The sequence below is a fragment of the Sceloporus occidentalis genome, unplaced genomic scaffold, assembly GCF_023333645.1.
Source record: "Sceloporus occidentalis isolate IW3139 unplaced genomic scaffold, rSceOcc1.0.p SCAF_3, whole genome shotgun sequence".
Classification (NCBI taxonomy): Eukaryota; Metazoa; Chordata; class Lepidosauria; order Squamata; family Phrynosomatidae; genus Sceloporus; species Sceloporus occidentalis.
This window is the reverse complement of record NW_028316983.1, coordinates 216384767-216403083: the sequence shown is the minus strand read 5'-3', so window position 1 is coordinate 216403083 and position 18317 is coordinate 216384767. Positions and strand designations below refer to the sequence as shown.

Genomic DNA, 18317 nt, shown 5'->3' with positions numbered 1-18317 from the left:
CCTGTATCCCATCTGCCATTTTTAAGCAAGGTGATCGAGAGGGCTGTCGCCCTTCAACTCCAAGCCATCTTGGATGAAACCAATTATCTAGACCCATTTCAAACCGGCTTCAGGACAGGATATGGGGTGGAGACTGCCATGGTTGCTCTGGCTGACAATCTTCGTCTAGGCATTGACAGAGGAAGCGTGACCCTGTTGGTGCTTCTAGACCTCTCAGCGGCCTTCGATACAATAGATCACGATATCCTCTTGGAACGCCTGAGAGAGTTAGGAATTGGTGGCACTGCACTCCAGTGGTTCTGGTCCTTCCTCTCGGGTAGATTCCAGAGGGTGATGCTCGGGGAGAGTCACTCCCCAAAAACGGAGCTTAAATGTGGCGTCCCTCAAGGCGCCATACTGTCCCCGATGCTATTCAACATTTATATGAAGCCGCTGGGAGAAATCATTCGTAGACATGGGGCAGGGTGTTATCAATACGCTGATGACACCCAAATATATTTCTCCATGTCCCGATCAGCAGCTATGACAACAGATGGCATTTCTCCCCTCAATCAGTGTCTTGAAGCGGTAATGGGCTGGATGAGGAAAAACAAACTCAAGCTGAATCCAGACAAAATGGAGGTACTTATAGTAAGGGCCCCCAAACCAGATACAGGGTTGCAACCTCCAGTCCTAGATGGGGTCACGCTCTCCACAAAGGACTGTGTTCGCAGTCTGGGGGTGCTCCTAGATCCGTCGCTTCACATGACGAACCAAGTGAATGCAACAATCAGGAGCGCCTGCTATCAGCTCCAGCTGATACGCCAGCTGTGCCCTTTCCTGGAAGTAAAGGACCTAGAAACTGTTGTACATTCACTGGCAACCTCACGACTTGATTTCTGTAACGCGCTCTACATGGGGCTACCCTTGTGCCTAGTCCGGAAACTTCAACTAGTGCAAAATATGGCAGCCAGGCTGGTCGCCGGAAAAACTAGGAGTGACCGAATAACACCCATTTTAAAATCTCTTCACTGGCTGCCTATTGGTTTCCGGGCACAGTACAAGGTGTTGGTTATCACCTTTAAAGCCCTACATGGCTTGGGCCCAACCTATGTGAGGGATCGCCTGCTCCCATATAATCCGCCCCGCACCCTCAGGTCCTCTGGGAGGAATCTATTGCAGCCTTTAAAAATCAGACTAACTGCTACCTCCCAGAGGGCCTTCTCTGCAATTGCTCCCAAACTATGTAATGGTCTGCCAGACAAGATCCGTCAAACTGCCAGCTTAGACAGCTTTTAAAAAGCTGTCAAGACGGATCTCTTCCGGCAGGCCTTTCCTGAAAAAAAGTGCCCAGCCACAGAATGACTGCCCCCCCCCACATCATGTATTAGCCCACTGCTCTGTCCTCTTATTTTTGTGTGTGTGTGTTTTTAATAGATATTTTAATTGTACATGTTTAATCCTGTTTTAAGGGGGGGGATTTGGGACATAATTTTGTAAATGTGGATTTTAATATGTTGTGAGCTGCTTTGATTGTCTTGTAACAGTAAAGCGGGATATCAATAAAAGTTTTATTAGTTTATTATTATTATTATTTGCACACATTGCTTTTCTCTTTCATGCAACAGGGCTCTTTTTTCACTTTTTCAAAGAGACCCACAAGTTTCCAAATGAGGCAAACCATAGTTTGTCTTTGCAAAATCAGGATCATAAACCAAAAGGAAACACGGTGTGCCACAAACAAAGACCAGAAGAAAGGAATATTATCTTCAGAAGGAAAGAAGGAGTGCATTTGCACAGAGCTTCATGGTTTGATATTATGATTGAATAACCCCATATTAATTATAACCTTGAAACATTCTCTGTACTTCACCAAAATGTACCTTAGGATACATGCTTAAAAACAATAACCTTATAACAGTCATGGCAAACTATTATATGTAGTTTGTTGTGGCCCCAGAGTGACAGAGAAGACTAAATATCTTACAAAACACAGAATTCCATAGTACCAAGGCATGACAATTAAAGTGGTGTCAAGCTGCATTATTTCTGTGATACAGATGCAGCTCTAGACATCTAAATCAAGCATATTTCTATAACTAATAAAATATATGCTTTAGAATATACTCACACTTCATATATCTGAAATTCATTTACTACCGGTAAATTCCAGAGTTCATAGATTATTCCAATGAAAGGATTTAATACTCATACTTACACCTGTGGGAAAAATCTTAATGTTGTTTCCTGCTACATCCAGAACTCTAAGCTTCTTCATTTTGGAAAGTCCCTAGTTGAAGATGATAAAGAAATTTTAGTGCTTTAACATAATTGAAGTATATTATTTATGGTGTGATCTTAAGCATGTATACTCAGAAGCTCTGCTGAATCTCAAGTAAATATGTACAGGATTAGAGCTTTACATTCTTAAATGTAAAAAGCGTTGGAAAATAACAATGATAGAAGGAAAGGTAAAAATTACTTATAAGAGCAGGTATTAATTATTTCCAAAGTGAAACAAATAAGGCACACTGAATGTAAAGTTTGGGGAGGTAACCGAGGCATGTACTTGTCTGGTATTGATGAATGAGTTTCAAGTTGTTCAACATGATGATGTGGGCAAATTGCTTGGAGAGATGAGGCCAACCACTTGTCTGTTAGACTCATGTCCATTTTAGCTAATTAAAGTTGCCAAAAGAATGGCCAGTTTGGGTGCTGTATGCTGTAAATGCTTCTCTTGGACCTTACTTAGAAAGGGGTGATTAGAGACTGATTGACAGTTACCTAGGGAAGTTGGATCTAACTAATTTTTCCCTGCACCAAAGGTCTTACAATTGTTTCTTTCAGAGAGGTTGGAACATAACCCTCTTTCAAAGGTTGTGGCAACACAACTCTAGGCTTTCTTGAATGAAACAAATAACCTGGATCCATTCCAATCTGGATTTGTAGTTTTCAACATCAGCTGGAGAATCTTCAACTCAGTTTTTGTTTTGTTTTGTTTTATTTTTTAAAAAACTTGCTTGAATTTTCTTCAAAGAGAAATTTCAGCATGCCCAGTTAATATTTTAAACTTCCCAACTATTAAGAGCTGTGTGTGTTTAAAATACTTTTGTTTATAACAGCAACTTTAACCTCCTCATTTATTTCATGGGTTTTTACAAGTGATAAACCTAAAGTGAGTGCTGTGCAAGGCATGTTTCTTAAGAATTCTGAAACTACTCAACTCAATATGCTTTTAACATGTACAGATAAGATCAGAGGAAGCTTGTAAGATACATATTAAATCAATGTTGGAATGAGTACATATGTCAGAGGTTGAAGACTGGCACGTGCATGAGCAGGGCAATATATATATACACCATTCAAACTAATTGATGTGGCCTTTAATAGCCAAAACACCTACAGACATTTTACCTTCACTTTGTATTTTCTCTGACTTAACATATATACTATATTTAACATGCACCACTCATATCTTATCTCCACCCACATATTCCAAAATCTATCTATCTTTGATTTTCTATGTCCATCAGATTCAGATAATCAATGATCTCCTGCTCCCTCGATGGATTTTTTTTTCTTGCCAAATGGGCTGTTTTTGGACCTTATCACACACACAATTTTAAACGTTCTGGGGACGGAAGGAGGACGCTCGTGCGCGCGCACGTGCTGCAGAAAACAGAGTTTATCGCACACGAATACATCCTCCAAGAGGCCCTGTTCTGTCCCCCGGCGCGCACCCGTTCGCGTCCAGTCCTGATGGCTGTGATTTTTTGCTGACGGAATTAAAGAATCAAACAGAATTTGCCTAAGGCACAAGTTTAAAGGCTAAGTGTTCTTCCAAACATGAGTTTGCTACACTCAAAAGGCTTAGTGCAAATATTCTAGCTTTTTCCATAACAGACTTTTTGAACAAAAAGGAGAGAGACAGAAAAACAGTGGGAAAAATGGGAAGCTTGCAAATTTAAGAAAATGACATCTGAATCTCCCATACTGTTCTGGGGATGAATGAGTGCAGTAAGAGCTTTGTTTGGGGGGGGGAGTCTACATAACACATTAAAACATTATAATTAATCCACAGAAGATGAGCTCACTGAAGCATTTTTAAAAAATCCCTCGAAGAGAATATATGACTGCAATGTTCTCAAGACAGTTTTTCAAAGCACAACATTACTCACATCAGGGAGTTCTTCTATTTGATTTCTTGACAAAATGAGGATTTTCAGTTTCATCAGGTATTTAATTTCTTCTGGGATTGCAATGATGGAATTGTGGGACAAATGGAGTTCACGCAGCTTTCTGAGGCAACAGAATTCTTTGGGAATACTTCTTAGTTGGTTATTGTCTAAGCTCACACATTTGAGATTCTTAAGCCTATGGGGGGGGGGGGGAAACAAAACATTTCAAGATAATGCCCTCCATGTTTATAGGAATGATGGTCTGTATCAGTGCTGCTCAAAAGTGATGGTCCCTGGATTGGTGTAGGCCCATAGCTACTGGTTGTAATTTCTTGACAAGTTGCCAGGAAAGAAACAGTTGTAGCCAGTGGAGATAAATATGGCTGTGGTTCCTAGCATATGGGTAGGGGTGGATAAGCATTCCCTCACATCAGGTAGCTTGAGATTTACTGGTCTACACTGTATATAGTCAGTAGTGTTTACATGTATGCATTTGTTGCAGGACAGAGCTAGCCTAGCCTTATAGATGAGAAGAATCAACTAAAATAGTTAAGGATGCCAAGTCACACTGGAAATAAGTAGGGCTGGATTTCCTCTTGCTTAAGCCTTACCCCCTGCTAAACCCCATAATGGCTGAAATATCATGGGTGGAAATGTCAAAACAGCTAGGATATCTGTATGCATGTGTGTGACTATAATACAATATATGATAATTTGGATTCAGTGCAGTATTCATTTGGGCAGAAGAGAAGCAGTGGTGGTATCTAGTATAGTTAATGAGTCTTGGCAAAAGTAATGTGTGTAAAAAAAAACTTCTACTGTATATCAACAAATGCTAGCTATTAAAATCTACTTGCATGATACAGCCAATTCAGATGATTCAGATCAATAGTCATTAAAATTACCTTTGAATTTCTGGAGGAAGACAAGTGAGCTGATTATTGTTCAGGTTAAGGAGTACCAAATTCTGCAATCCATCTGTTAAAAAAGATGGCTGTATATTATGGTGTATTCTACAGTATACCATGTTCCTCCATAGATTTCATTATGCATTTTTGTATTAAAGAAATACAATCCATTATTTGCTATATGGCTATGCCTTTATAAGCATTTTGTTATTGCATTTCTTTAAAATGCCTCAGTATATATAAAACACAGATGAATATTCAATGAGGTAACTTGATAAGTAAATAGTTTCAAATAAAAGACATAGTGCTGTCAAAAGACTCAAAGAAAGAATGCACAGAGAGATAGAAAGCAGTGTCCTGGAACCCCAAAATGAGAGTTAAGAATAGGATGAACCCCAGTATGGTCTGGTACTATTACCACCCCAATCTTATACATAGTTCTTGAATGGAGGTTCCTCTGAATTGGTGGAAAATTCTATCCAGGATGAATGAGTGCAGAGCGGAATGTTAAATGACAGTCTTAACTGGAAAGCTTTAATTGAAGAGAAAGAATGTTCTGATTTACATACAAGGACTCACAGACAACCTAAAGGCTACTGGTGGCCCTATATTAACAGAACGTATAACAAACAGTTAGAATTGGAGCCCTGGTGGCACAGTGGTTAAATGCCTGTACTGCAGCCATTCACTCCAAACCACAAGGTTGCGAGTTCAAGACCAGCAAAAGGGCCCAAGCTCGACTCAGGCTTGCATCCTTCCGAGGTCGCTAAAATGAGTACCCAGACTGTTGGGGGCAAATTAGCTTACTTGCTAATTAGCTTACTTGCTATTCACCGCTATGATCATTGGAATAGCGGTATATAAATAAAACAAATTATTAATTATTATTATTATTTGAACAATAAGGTTTGCCAATTAATAAGTTATATTAATTGATATACAGTAAATATTTTGAAAGAGTAAATCAGCCTTTAATTAGTCAAGCATACAGTTGTCCCTCCATATTGATGGGGGTTCTGTTCCAAACTCACCACCTCCACAGATAGGAAAAAACATGAGATGTCAAGTCTCATTATTGTCAATGGGTGTGCAACATGCATGCAAATATGTTGGCATGGATGCATGCATGTGCCACCATTGACAATAATGGGGTGGGACCATCCACAGATGCTCCAATCTGCAGATGGCTAGCCCGCGATATGGAGGGCTGACTGTATTTTCTTAACATTTTAAATATGGTTTCCTATAGAATCCATAGTAGTCAGAAACCAGTTTAGAAGAAATATTCTCTTTTCTCACATCAGATTTTTTCCCTAAAATCCCAATCAATGAGGAATCCGGGCGGCTAACAACAGTGGAAGTGCAATAAAAATATAATAAAAAACAAACTAATTCCTTCCCAGCCCCCCAGCCATATAAAGCAGACAATAACAATAAACAATATCAATTCAGTGGCAATCAATATGAAAACATAAGAACGTTACAAGTCAAACAAGGTTCATAGAAAATCCTTTCACCAACCCCTCAGCACAGGTGCAAATCAAAACAATATTAAGCAAATTAAATATAAACATAACATAATAACTGATAGAAAAAAATAACATAAAAATAGCAATTACAGTAAGTCAAAATGATAATACATATAACATAATAAACAACGAAATTACAATTTATCACAATTAATAAAAAAACAATTATGACAGATCAAAATTCAAAGGAGGAAAAAACAGTTTCCACAACTGCCTGCCAGGCAAACCCCCCCAGGAGCCAACACAGGTGTCTCCTCTCCTCCTCTTCTGGACGAGGGACCGATGGAATGGGAGGAATATGTTTTATTCCTACGCATTTGTAATTCAACAAATTTAATTAGGCCTGAAACAGATGAGCCACATACAGCAGCTTCCGGCTGCTTTGGGGGAGTGGCGTTTATATGACACATGCCTCCGAAGTGCCTGGAAGCCACACCAAAGCCGCAAGAGCCACCTCTAAAAGGAGCAGCATAAATCCACTCCTGCCAGCAGCCTGTTTGGGACCACTGCAGCAGACCACCTGTGGGTTTTCATGGCTGAGTGGGGTTTTGAACTCTGTTCTCCAGAGTCACCGTTCAACACTCAAACCACTACATCATGCTGGTTCATAAATTGACTCATCATACTTTAACAAACCTACATGTGTATGCCAAATTACCAGTGATGTATTCCAAGTATTTTACTCCAAGTCCCTACCTTGAAGTCCTTGCAAAATACTTTCAAGTCAAGTCTGGGAGCCAATTTTAATAGAAAAAGAGGAGGAGGAGGAGGAGGAGGTGTGTGCGTGTTTCTAAGGAGGTAGGATATGGAAAGGAGGGATCCAGGTTGTTTGAGCTGATCAGCAGCACCAAAGGGTGTGTGTGCAAAGATGTGTGATTATTTCAGTTGGTTTGGGGGAGAAACAGGAGGGATATCAGAACAAATGGGAAAAATAAATTAGAGGTGGGAGTTGATGTCTGCTTGGCAGCCTGTGGGAAATGCTTCCTGTGCTCTGGGAAGTCTTGCCTGTTGCTTAGGAAAAGATTTTGAAGATCCTTCCACCCTGAGCCTATTGCTGAACTTGTTTGCTATGTCCCCCTCCAAGAAATGCTTCCTGCATTCTTGGGAGCAAGTTTTGCCTACTGCTAGGAAATGCTTTAGAAGACATCTCTGGGGCCATTCAGACTACCTTTTGTACCGAATTGTAACCCAGATTAAAAGGCAGAAGTTCCCATTGGCAACGGTTTAAACACATCAGAATAAGGGTCTTGCACACCCAATCCAGGGCAAATCCCCCTTAGAGTGGTTTTTCTGAAAGAAGATTATTTCCAGTGTCTTTAAGGAAAATCCGTTTCTTCCCTACTGCCGGCAAATGTGAACTTGGCCCCGGTCATGATCGGGTCAAGTTCAGGGGAGGCATTTAGGTCAGAGGGTGGGCAGTGGGCAGAACATGGTTGCTTTGCAAGTGGCATTTTTAAAAAAATATTTGTGTGTGTGTGTGTGACAGAATATGTGAATGCTTGCTTGTGTCCCCTTTTATATTTGGCAAATTGATACAATGTGTGAATGCTTTTGCTACATATGTGTATGAAAGGAGAGATGGAATTCTGGAGTGGCAATCCGGGGGGAAAGCAAAGAAAGAGGATGCAGAGATGGCATTCTGAGGTGGCCTCCCCTGCAAGCTATATTTATTATTATTATTATTATTATTGTGATGGATTATGCACATGCTTTGGGCTGGAAGGGAAGGGAAGAGGTTGGCATGGTGGGGAGGCAAAGGCTTCAGAGGTGGCATTAGGCTTGAAGGGAAGGGAAGGGAAGAAGTTCGAAAGAGGAGGAAATGCTGGGCTGGAAGCGAAGGGGGAGCTAGAGGCTAGCATTCAGAGGGAAGGCTGTGGAAACCCATTACTTTAGGGGAGTCACACTCTCTCAGCCTCAAGGTAAAGGCAATGGCAAATCTCCTCGGAACCAGTCTTGCCAAGAAAACCCCAGGATGGGGTCGTTTTGGGGTTGCCATAATCTGTAATGACCCAAATACACATACACACACCTGGAGGTTTTTAAATTTGACAAGTTGACAGAATATGTGAACACTGCCGCCAGTTGTTTTTTTAAAAAGGAGGGGGGAAAGCACCCATTCCATTGGCCAATGGTTGTGGGTGTCAGGGATTTGAAGGGTTAAAACACAGCACACAGGGAAATGCTTGATGTGTGTGTGTTTGGCCATGAGCATTCAGCAGAGTGGCAAGGCTGATCAGCACAGCTGAAGCTCATTGGCTCAAGGACACTTCAGTGTCCAAGTGCACGTAGCCATGGATGATGAAACATGTGTCTGGATTGCACAGGAGACACATGACATGGTTACACACCTGAACTCACTGGGTTGGGGAGACCACATCGTCTGGAGACTATATAAACCCAGGGGTTGCAAGGGATAGCTTGTGGGTTTGAAGTAGGAGTTGGATTGGTATGGTTTGGAGTTTTAGAGATCTGGTTTTGTATTATAGCACTGTTAATAAAGAGCACTTTGGGGACTTTGTTTCTCTGGTGGTTTATCAGAAGAAGCTACAGCATCGGTTTGCTGTGTGTCCCCGGAGGTTCCTGCATTGCTGCAGTTCCTGGAAGACATCCAGTTGCTGTCATCCCAATGGGACTTTGGAGCCACGCTTCAGCTTCTGGAAATTGCCAGCTCTGCTACAAGGGTCTGATTTAACCCCAGGACTTGTTTGAGTTGCTGACAGTGGTTGTTGGACCCCAGCAGTTGCGCTGACAGTGGGATATGTCACCTTTGAGGAAAGCAGAAGTGTAATTGATTGACAACAAAGGAGGCTCCATTTTAAAGCGGTACTGCAAATGTGAACTTCAGAGGGGCAAATTGCATTGATCAAGGTAAAGGGTAGTCAGAACATCTACCTGGGGAAATTCGGTATGGGGGCAACCGGATCTGCCCAGTTCTATCCAGAGCAAATTTGCTAATGAGAATGGGGCCTCCTACTCCTCCAAGGCCAGCAAGTCAGTAGTTAAAAACGTTACAGACCGCCCAAAACAGGCAGTCTTGCGCCGCTGCTGGTTGCTCTGCGAGGGAGCTGCAGCAGCCAAACCGTGCGGCTCCCTCGCGGAGCAAAAAGCCGCAAAATGGTGCTTCTTTCCATGGTGCGGATATGATGCCACGAGGCGCCAATGGCGCACTTGCAGCGTCATATGCGCTGCGCAACGTGCGGACGCAGCGAGTCCGCTATGTAAAGATGGCGGCCCCCGTGTGGAACAGGCACCGCCATTTTGTACGGACTCGGTCCGTATTAGGGTTAGGGGCGTCTGGAAGGGACGCCCCTTTCTAACCCTAATATGGACCAAGTCTGTACTATTACGCCCGTTTGTAACGGGCCAATGTTTCAGTGCTTCATTTATGGGAGTCAAGGCACAGATATGACTTGAGTCCTACACAGGTCTGAGTCAAACAACTCAAGTCTACATCACTGCAAATTACACATCATATTTGATACCTAATGAGATATTATATGACCTTACCAAATACTGAGGGTGGTATTCTGTTGATCTTATTTCCAAACAGATGAAGCTTCTCCAGAGATATGAGGCATTTCAGCTGTTCTGGAACTTCATCCAAATTATTGTTTCCCAAATTTAGTACCTTCAACTATAATCAGATATTTGATTAAATAGCCTTGTATCATTTCTGCTCCTAAGGTTAAAAATAAGGCTGTTTATCATTACCACCATTCATCTAAGAGCATGTATTACTGAAGTACATTATCTTTAAGCACTGTTTTAAAGGTCAAACTATACAAAGTGATACAAGAATGTAGCCACAAGTGTTATTTTTAAAACACTGTATTATCAGTCTGCTCATTATATTCATCACTACTGTCATGCAAAGTCATGCCCTTCTTTAGTTTTCAAATTAATGGATCATAACAAATGTTATACTAGTCTAAAGAAAACAAGAAACAGACCAGATTCTCCTGCCAAATATTCCACAGAGACTTGAGATTTGACTATGGACACCAAGAACTAGATTCAGGATTTTAATTTTGGAGAAACCCAGCAACACTACAGAAGCATTTTAGGAACAATGAATTGTCTTTGAAAATGTCAGTTCTTTGGGTCATCCACAGATATGCTGAATGTATTTGGCATTAAAAACATTGAGGAGTGAATGATGAGGTCCATTGTAAAATATAGAACATGGTTTATCTGAGTTATCTGTAGCCACTGTTTCAATGAATGGTGTTCTGTAACATGCCATGATAGAGAGCTGGTAAGATTGAATAGCTTTTTTGGCCCTTGCAAGTACTTGGATTCAATGAACTATTACAGGTGTGCCCAATTTTGCATATGCCCCTCCCCAATTTCCTTCTTTTTTTATTTACACATAAGACCCTAAATCCTATCAGAACTTTGTTTTGAAGCTCCCCTTATTCTGGAATGATGAAACAGGTATCTTTTTCTTTTCCAAAGCATCATTTAGAACAGAGCAGCAATGAAAACCAAATGCCAAGGAAGAAACTGTTATAGGATTGCACCCATTCCGAGAAAAAATGCTGGCAAAGTGCTCCTCAAAATAATTATGCAGTGTGATATAGCCAGCAATTTCAACAACACTGCTTTCAGTATGAAGTATAAATATTTTACAACTGTGGAAAAATACACACATTTTGCCACAGTCACTGGGCTTTGTTAAAAGTATACTGAAGTAATTTCAGTTTTACCAGAACATTTTTCAAATGATGTTTTTAAAAATTCATTTTAATCCCAGGTTGAATTACAAAACTGCCAACTTTTAGTCTGTCATAAAAGTTCCATAACCACTTTTATGGCCCATTTAAAAGAACGGCTGAGATTGAAAGGTTTACAGAACTATTCCCTCCACCGCCAGTTCAGCTATTCACTCTATCAATGCAATCTTAAAAGTATGCACTATTTTCAATGGCCTTTACCCCAAGTATTTGTAAAATTGCAGCCTGTGCAGTCAAGTTGATCCAATATCCACTGAAAGTACAGCCTAATTTAAAGATAAACAGCCCAAAAACACAAGTAAATTAAAGCTGCACTCCTCAGAATTAATAGGATTTCAGTGGGCGCATTAAGCACACAATTTAATCTCTCACTGAAATAAATGTTCTTAAAATTTACTATCTTTGGATGGTGTGTACCTTCTATTTGAAAATATTTAAATTAAAGTATTTTTATTTACAGTTCAAAAAAATATGGACTGCCATTAAGATAAATAAATAAATAATTGTGCATGCTGGTTCTCAAATGTTCTAAAAATATTGCTTCAAAGACAACCAACACAAACTTACTTACAAAGGGAGCAACTGTTCATTGTGAAAGCCCTTCTCATTTTTCATTACAGTTTCGATGGCCAAAACTGTCCTTAGGAACAGTTGCATACATTTGTATAAACCACTGCAAAGTATCCCTTTCTCTCTAAATTTGTAATTAGTGCTACATACGCAAGCTGTATAATTCTTATCAGTGAAGATTTTTCAGAAACAGGATGATGTACAAATATAGCATTTTATAATTCCACTTTAACTGCCATCATGGTCCCACCCTATGGAAACCTGAATTTAGAGATGGATATTTAGGTGATGTAGCAGTTTGAGTGTTGGACTACAACTCTGGAGAACAGGATTTGATTCCCAGCTTGGCCATAAAACCCACTGGATCATCTTGGGCAAGTCACATCCTCTCAGCCTCAGGGGAAAACAGTGGCAAACCCCCTCTGAACAAATCTTGTGGGGAAAAGCCATGACACAGCCTCCATAAATCGAAAACAACTTGAAAGCACAACCACAGGAAATTTAGAAGTCTTGGCCAAAGAGCTTTAGTGCCTCTTGTTGTTGTGTGTCTTTAAGTTGTTTCCAACTTATGGCGGCCCTAAAGTGAACCTATCATGGGGTTTTCTTGGCAAGATTTGTTCAGAGGAGCTTTGACATTGCCTTCCCGAGGCTGAGAGCATGTGACTTTGCCCAAGGTCACCGTGGGTTTCATGGCTGAGCAGGGAATTGAACCCTGGTCTCCAGTGTCATAGTCCAAACCACTACACCATGCTTCATCTCAAGGACTGCATAGGATGTAGTTAAAGTAAACTATAGTGTGATAGTTATGTAGCATGAAAAGACCCCTAGTTTCCTTCATTCTGTGTAGAAAATGGATTCCAAGCCAGCAAACATGGCAGTGATTATTGTGGACAGATTATTATTATTATTATTCATTTTATTTATATCCCACTTTTCTCCCGATATAGGGACTCACAATGGCTAACAATAAATTTAAAACAGCACAAGTTAAAGACAATACAAAAGCATTAAAATATAGATAGAATTTTTTTTAAAAAAAAATTAAACCACGTTAGCAAGTTAAAAACATCTTGTACCACCCTTGAGACTTAACTGAAAGAAGTTGGCAGCATGAGCTTTCGTAGTCTTAAATCCACTAAATGCATCTGAGGAAGTAGACTTAAGTCTACTAAAGCTCATGCTGCCAACTTCTTTCTTTTAGTCTCAAGGGTGCTACAAGATCTCTCTACATACTGATTTTACAGACTAATTGGGCTACATCTTTAAGTTTGAAACATCACGCTTAAGTGTATTAATTCTGTAATGGAATGATTATTCCAGATTTATACTGCTAGCAGTTTGCGTGGTGGATCATGACTGGCACTGCCAAGAAGATCCACACCCCGCCTTGTTTCCTTGTGGCAAAAGAGAAATGAAGGATTCTCTTTCGCTTTAATTCCACGCTGCTCCAATAATTGCAAACTAATAATTAATAATAATAATAATAATAATAATATTTTTAATCATTAATTTTCAACCTGAATTTTATATGTAATTATTATCCTATGTCCTGTGATATAAATACTGCATACAGTTGCAGCTTAATATGTGTATTTTATGTAAGGATTGTGTTTTAACTATGTTGTAATCCGCCTCGAGCAATGAAATAAAATAAAAATAGCTCCACTTGGAGCTATTCTTAAAAAACGCAGGGAGGAAGTGTGTGTGTGTGTGTGTTGTGCCTTCAGTTCATTTCAGATTTATGCCTACCCTGAAGGGCCCCATCATGGGGTTTTCTTGGCAAGATTTGTTCAGCAGGGGTTTGCCATTGCCTTCCCCTGAGGCTGAGAGAGTGTGACTTGCCAAAGGCCAACCAGTGGGTTTCTATGGCAGAGCTGGGAATTGAACCCTGATCTCCAGAGTCATAGTCCAACACTTAAACCATGCTGACTCTCTAACTTTAGTAGTCACTTGTGTATCTTTAGTACTCAAGCGTGTATCATTGCTCTTTGATATCTTGTCTTGTTCTTTCATGGCTGCCCTTTCCATTCCTAAAGTCTGCTTCTTTATTTCTTGGCTGCAGTCTCCATTAATATCAAGGTCTGATCCTAGGTACGAGAAATCTTTAACTACACTTGTCCCTCCATATTTGCCAGGGTTAGGGGCACAAGACCCCCGTGAGTATGGAAAAACCGCAAATAACAAAAACACCATGTTTTTACTTGAAGGACACCTCTCTAGGAATCTCGAGGTCCTCCAGGGCAACTCTGTGGTCAACATCTGACAGACACTGGCCATAGAACTGCCCTGGAGGAGGTACATATGCCTAGTAGAGTATCCTTTCTAGGAATCTCTCGGTCTTTCAGTGCAAGTTTTAGTTAAAGTTGACCATAGAGTTGTGCTGGAGGACCTAGATATTCCTAGAGGACACATATTAATCAAATCTGTGAATCATTAAAATCCGCAAATATCAGATCCGCAAACATGGAGGGATGAGTGTATTTTGATTAGTTGTCTAAATAGGAGGGTCTATGTAGGTGTGAGACAGTGGTTCTCAATCTTTGGTCCTTTTGAGACTCCAACTCCCAGAATCCCTGAACAATGAGCCTACTGACTAGGACTTCTGGGAATTGAAGTCCAAAACATCTGGAGCAGGCCCAAAGGTTGAGAACCACTGCAATAGGACAATGGTCCTCAAACTTTGTCCTCCAGACTTTTGGACTTCAGCTCCCAGAATCCCTGACTGTTGGCCAAGGTGGCTGAGGCTTCTGGGAGTTGAAGTCCAGAAACCTGGAGAACCAACCACAGCACTGGGGTGAAAAATGAACAGGAGACGGAGGAGGAGGGGCCGGAGGGGCCGCCTCACCTGGCTGAGAGCCTCCATCTCCTGGGAGAGCCGGCGCAGCCTGTTCCCCCGAAGGCTCAGCCCCTCAAGGCCGCTCATAGTCCCCAACCCCCGGGGCAGGTGGCTCAGCCCCCGCGCCGTCAGCAGCAGAGAGCGAGTCCCTCGTCCGCCCCGCAGCGCCGGGAGCAGCTGCCTCTCCGCCATGGCTCCCTCCCTGGCTCTCTTTGGCCGCCTAATAGTAGCGCCTTAGAAACGGGATGAAGTAAACAAGGCCGCGTCGTCATGGAAACAGGGAAGAGGGCGGGGAAGGGAAGGAAGCGCATCTACGGAAGCCGGGAGGAAAAATGGACGCATGCGCAGAGAGAAGTAAAAGGGGCAGAGGGAGGAGAGGGGAAGTGGAGCGAAACAGGCGCATGCGCAGAAGGAAGCAAAAGGGACCTGAGGGAGGAAAAGGGGAGTGCAGGGAAAGGCAATAAGGAGGAAAGGCACAAGTCAAGAGTTTTCTTTGGATTCATCCACACTGCAGAAATAATCCAGCTTGACACCACTTTAACTCCCGTGGCTCAATGCTAGGGAATTCTGAGAACTGCAGTTTGTTGTGGCACCAGACAGAAAAGGCTGAATAGCTCACAAAACTACAGTATTCCCAGAATTCCATGGTCAATGCTATGGCATTCTGGGAAGTGTAGTTTTGTGGTTGTTATTTTTATTTATTTATTTTTTGTAGGTTTATTTTTATTTATTGATTGCTATATTTTATTTTTTATTTATTTTATATTTTAATTTCAATTTCATTATTTATTTTATGTTATTATTTATGTTATTTATTTATTATGTTATAATATTTTATTTATATTTTACTATTTAATGTTAATATGTATTAAATGTGTATTATGCTACATTATATTTGTAGAATGTATGCCACAGGCACGTTTATTTTATTTTATTCTGTTTTTAACCGATTACAATGCAATCAGTTAAAAATTTACAATGCTCTATAAATAAATCTTAATAATAATAGTAATAATAATGTTCAGCCTTCTGTCACAGAGCTTTGGTGCCACAGTTCCCAGAATTCCATAACACTGAGCCAGGGCAGTTAAAACAATGCCAAACTAGATTGTTTCTGCAGCTGCAGCAGGGTCCTCTAACCGTAAAGGAGGACACGGCACTGCAAATGTAGGACAATCAGGAAAAATTGAGCAAATAATAATAATAATACATTTTATTTCTATACCACTTTTCCGCAGTGATCAAAGCGGTGTACGTAGTAAAATTATTAAAACGACAAAACCACATTACATTAATTACAATATACAATTAAAATCCAATTCATAAGTGTATGTAAGTGAGAGGGAGAAAATGGGGTCGAACATAACTTCAGTGAACATGGGTGAATGCTTGGTTAAAGAGAAAGGTTTTAAGTCTCTTTTTAAACAGTTCAAGGGAGTAATGAGACGGACCAAATAAAAACTAAAACCAAAACGCTGGTATAAATTCATGCTACTTAGGTCATGCTGCTCAAAGTGACGAACATTTTGAAATCCCCCCCCCCCCGACAGAAATTTGAAATGCAGGACATGAAGGGCGGCCAGATGTTCTAACTGCAGAGGAGGAGGCACCACAAAATGGAGAGCCTTGAAGAACCATGGAGGACATGACCAAGTAAAAGCTAAAAACACTCATATACTGTAAATATAAATGTATGTTTCATAGGACTTTCTCACATGGAGAAAACCAGGGCTTTAAACAATGATTATCCTGTGAAAATCGTGGGATCTTGATTAAGATTTTCACACACATCGTAATTAAAGAGCCACTATCCCAGGAATAAACAGGCAATAAACAGCAACAAATCAATCACAGGGAAATCCCATGAATAATTTGTTGCTGTTTATTGCCTGTTTATTCCCGGGAGAATGGCTCTTTAATCACAATGGCGAGTTATAGACCGCCAATTTGGGGTGGGCTGCACCCGCCCCTTTCCCCGGTGTATCGGGGCCTCAGCGGCTAGAACGGCAGCCACTGAGGCCCCGATCCTCCGCTTTTCAGGCTGTGGGGAAGCAGCAAAATGCTGCTTCCCCGCAGCCTGAAAAGGGGTGTCCTTGGGGCTTCAAGCCCCAAGGGCACCCCGCGGCAGCGGGGAGGAGGAGAAAGGGGGGCCCCTTTCTCCATTGCTTCGCTGGGCACAGCCGCCTGAAGGCTGCGCCCAGCGAAGCAAAGCGCCACCGCAAAGCAGGAAGGAGCTCCGAAACGGAGCTCCTTCCTGGTCCGCAGAAGTGAGGATGTCACGTCCGCCCCGCCCCGTGTAGAGGCGGCGCGGCCGTGACGTCCTCATGACGGCCGCCGTCATTTTTTACGCGCGGAGCGCGTATTAAGGTTAGGGAGGTGCGGAAGCACCGCACCTCCCTAACCCTAGTACGCGCTCCCGCGTACTTTAATGGCGGTTTGTAACCCGCCAATGTGTGTGAAAATCTTAATCACGATCACACAATTTTCACGAGAGAATCACTGTTTAAAACCTTGATTTTCCCCATGTGAGAAAGTCCTTACTTACGCTCAAAATGGAGAACATTTTGGAATTCCTCCTGGGCAGAAGGTTAAAATGTAGGATCCATTCTGGAAAAGGAGGGCATCTGGTCACTCGGGGGGGGGGGGGCAGCCTTCAACTATGTTAAAAGGTCTGAATCATAGTTGGCTAATGTGTGTGGACTGCAGCTTCCAACAGCCACAGCCAACGGGGAAGAAGCTGAAGCCCAATATCATCTGGTCACAGCTGCTTACTCCAGTTCTACAGGGGGATCGTTAGAAAGTGGGGGGGAGAGGACTATTGGGGCTTTCAGAGTGCACACTGCAGAGGATTCAGTGGTCTACGAATTGTATACCCTCCTCCTGGCATTGCCTATAAACAAATGCACACACCGCCACCCTCCCACGTCTCTGCATTTTGCAGGAACCTTTTTTTACCTGAAACGAGGCACCAGGAAAGAGGACATACATTTTATTTTAAAGAACTATTGTCTTCCCAGAAACTGCCAGGAGCTCCACTTTGTTAATACAGTATAAATCATTCTCTCCCACACTGACGTCTTAAACAAAAATTTACTCTTCTTTAATACAGTCAGCTCTCTGTATCCATGGATTCTTAATCCATGGATTCAAGCATCCACGGCTTGAAAATATTACAAAAAGTATAAATTCTAACTAGCAATCTTGATTTTGCCACTGTATATAAGGGACACAATTTTACTACAACATTGTATATAATGGGACTTGGGCATCCATGGATTTTGGTATTCATGGGAAGTCCTGGAACCAAACCCCAGCGGATACCAAGAATCCACTGAACAAGTCATTCTCCCCCATACTGATTTGTTTTGAATTACACAAGCATGAAGTGGAGGGATCAAACACACGCACGCCCTTCCACATTCACTGGGGTTAGGGGCACAGAACTACTGTGAATGTAGAAAAAATGCAAATAACAAAAACACTGTGTTTTTACTAGGTCCAGTGCAACTCTGGGTTCAACATCTGCCAGACATTGACCATAGAATTGTGCCTGAGCAACTACAAATGCCTAGTGGAATGTTCTC

The 18317-nt window shown here is 41.6% G+C and overlaps 1 protein-coding gene across 2 annotated transcripts in view; it reads right to left on the bottom strand.

Annotated features, from left to right (window-relative positions):
• Positions 1-14942, bottom strand: part of LRRC69 (leucine rich repeat containing 69) — a 37999-nt gene extending 23057 nt beyond the window's left edge. For both annotated transcript variants that reach the window (XM_089518920.1, XM_089518921.1), the window contains exons 1-5: positions 14743-14942; positions 10102-10228; positions 5063-5135; positions 4158-4353; positions 2198-2269 (exon numbers count right to left, since the gene is read on the bottom strand). In XM_089518920.1, coding sequence (XP_089375046.1) covers positions 2198-2269; positions 4158-4353; positions 5063-5135; positions 10102-10228; positions 14743-14925 — 651 coding nt within the window. In that variant the 5' untranslated portion in view covers positions 14926-14942. The remainder of the gene's footprint in view (positions 1-2197; positions 2270-4157; positions 4354-5062; positions 5136-10101; positions 10229-14742) is intronic.
• Positions 14943-18317: the final 3375 nt, after the last annotated feature.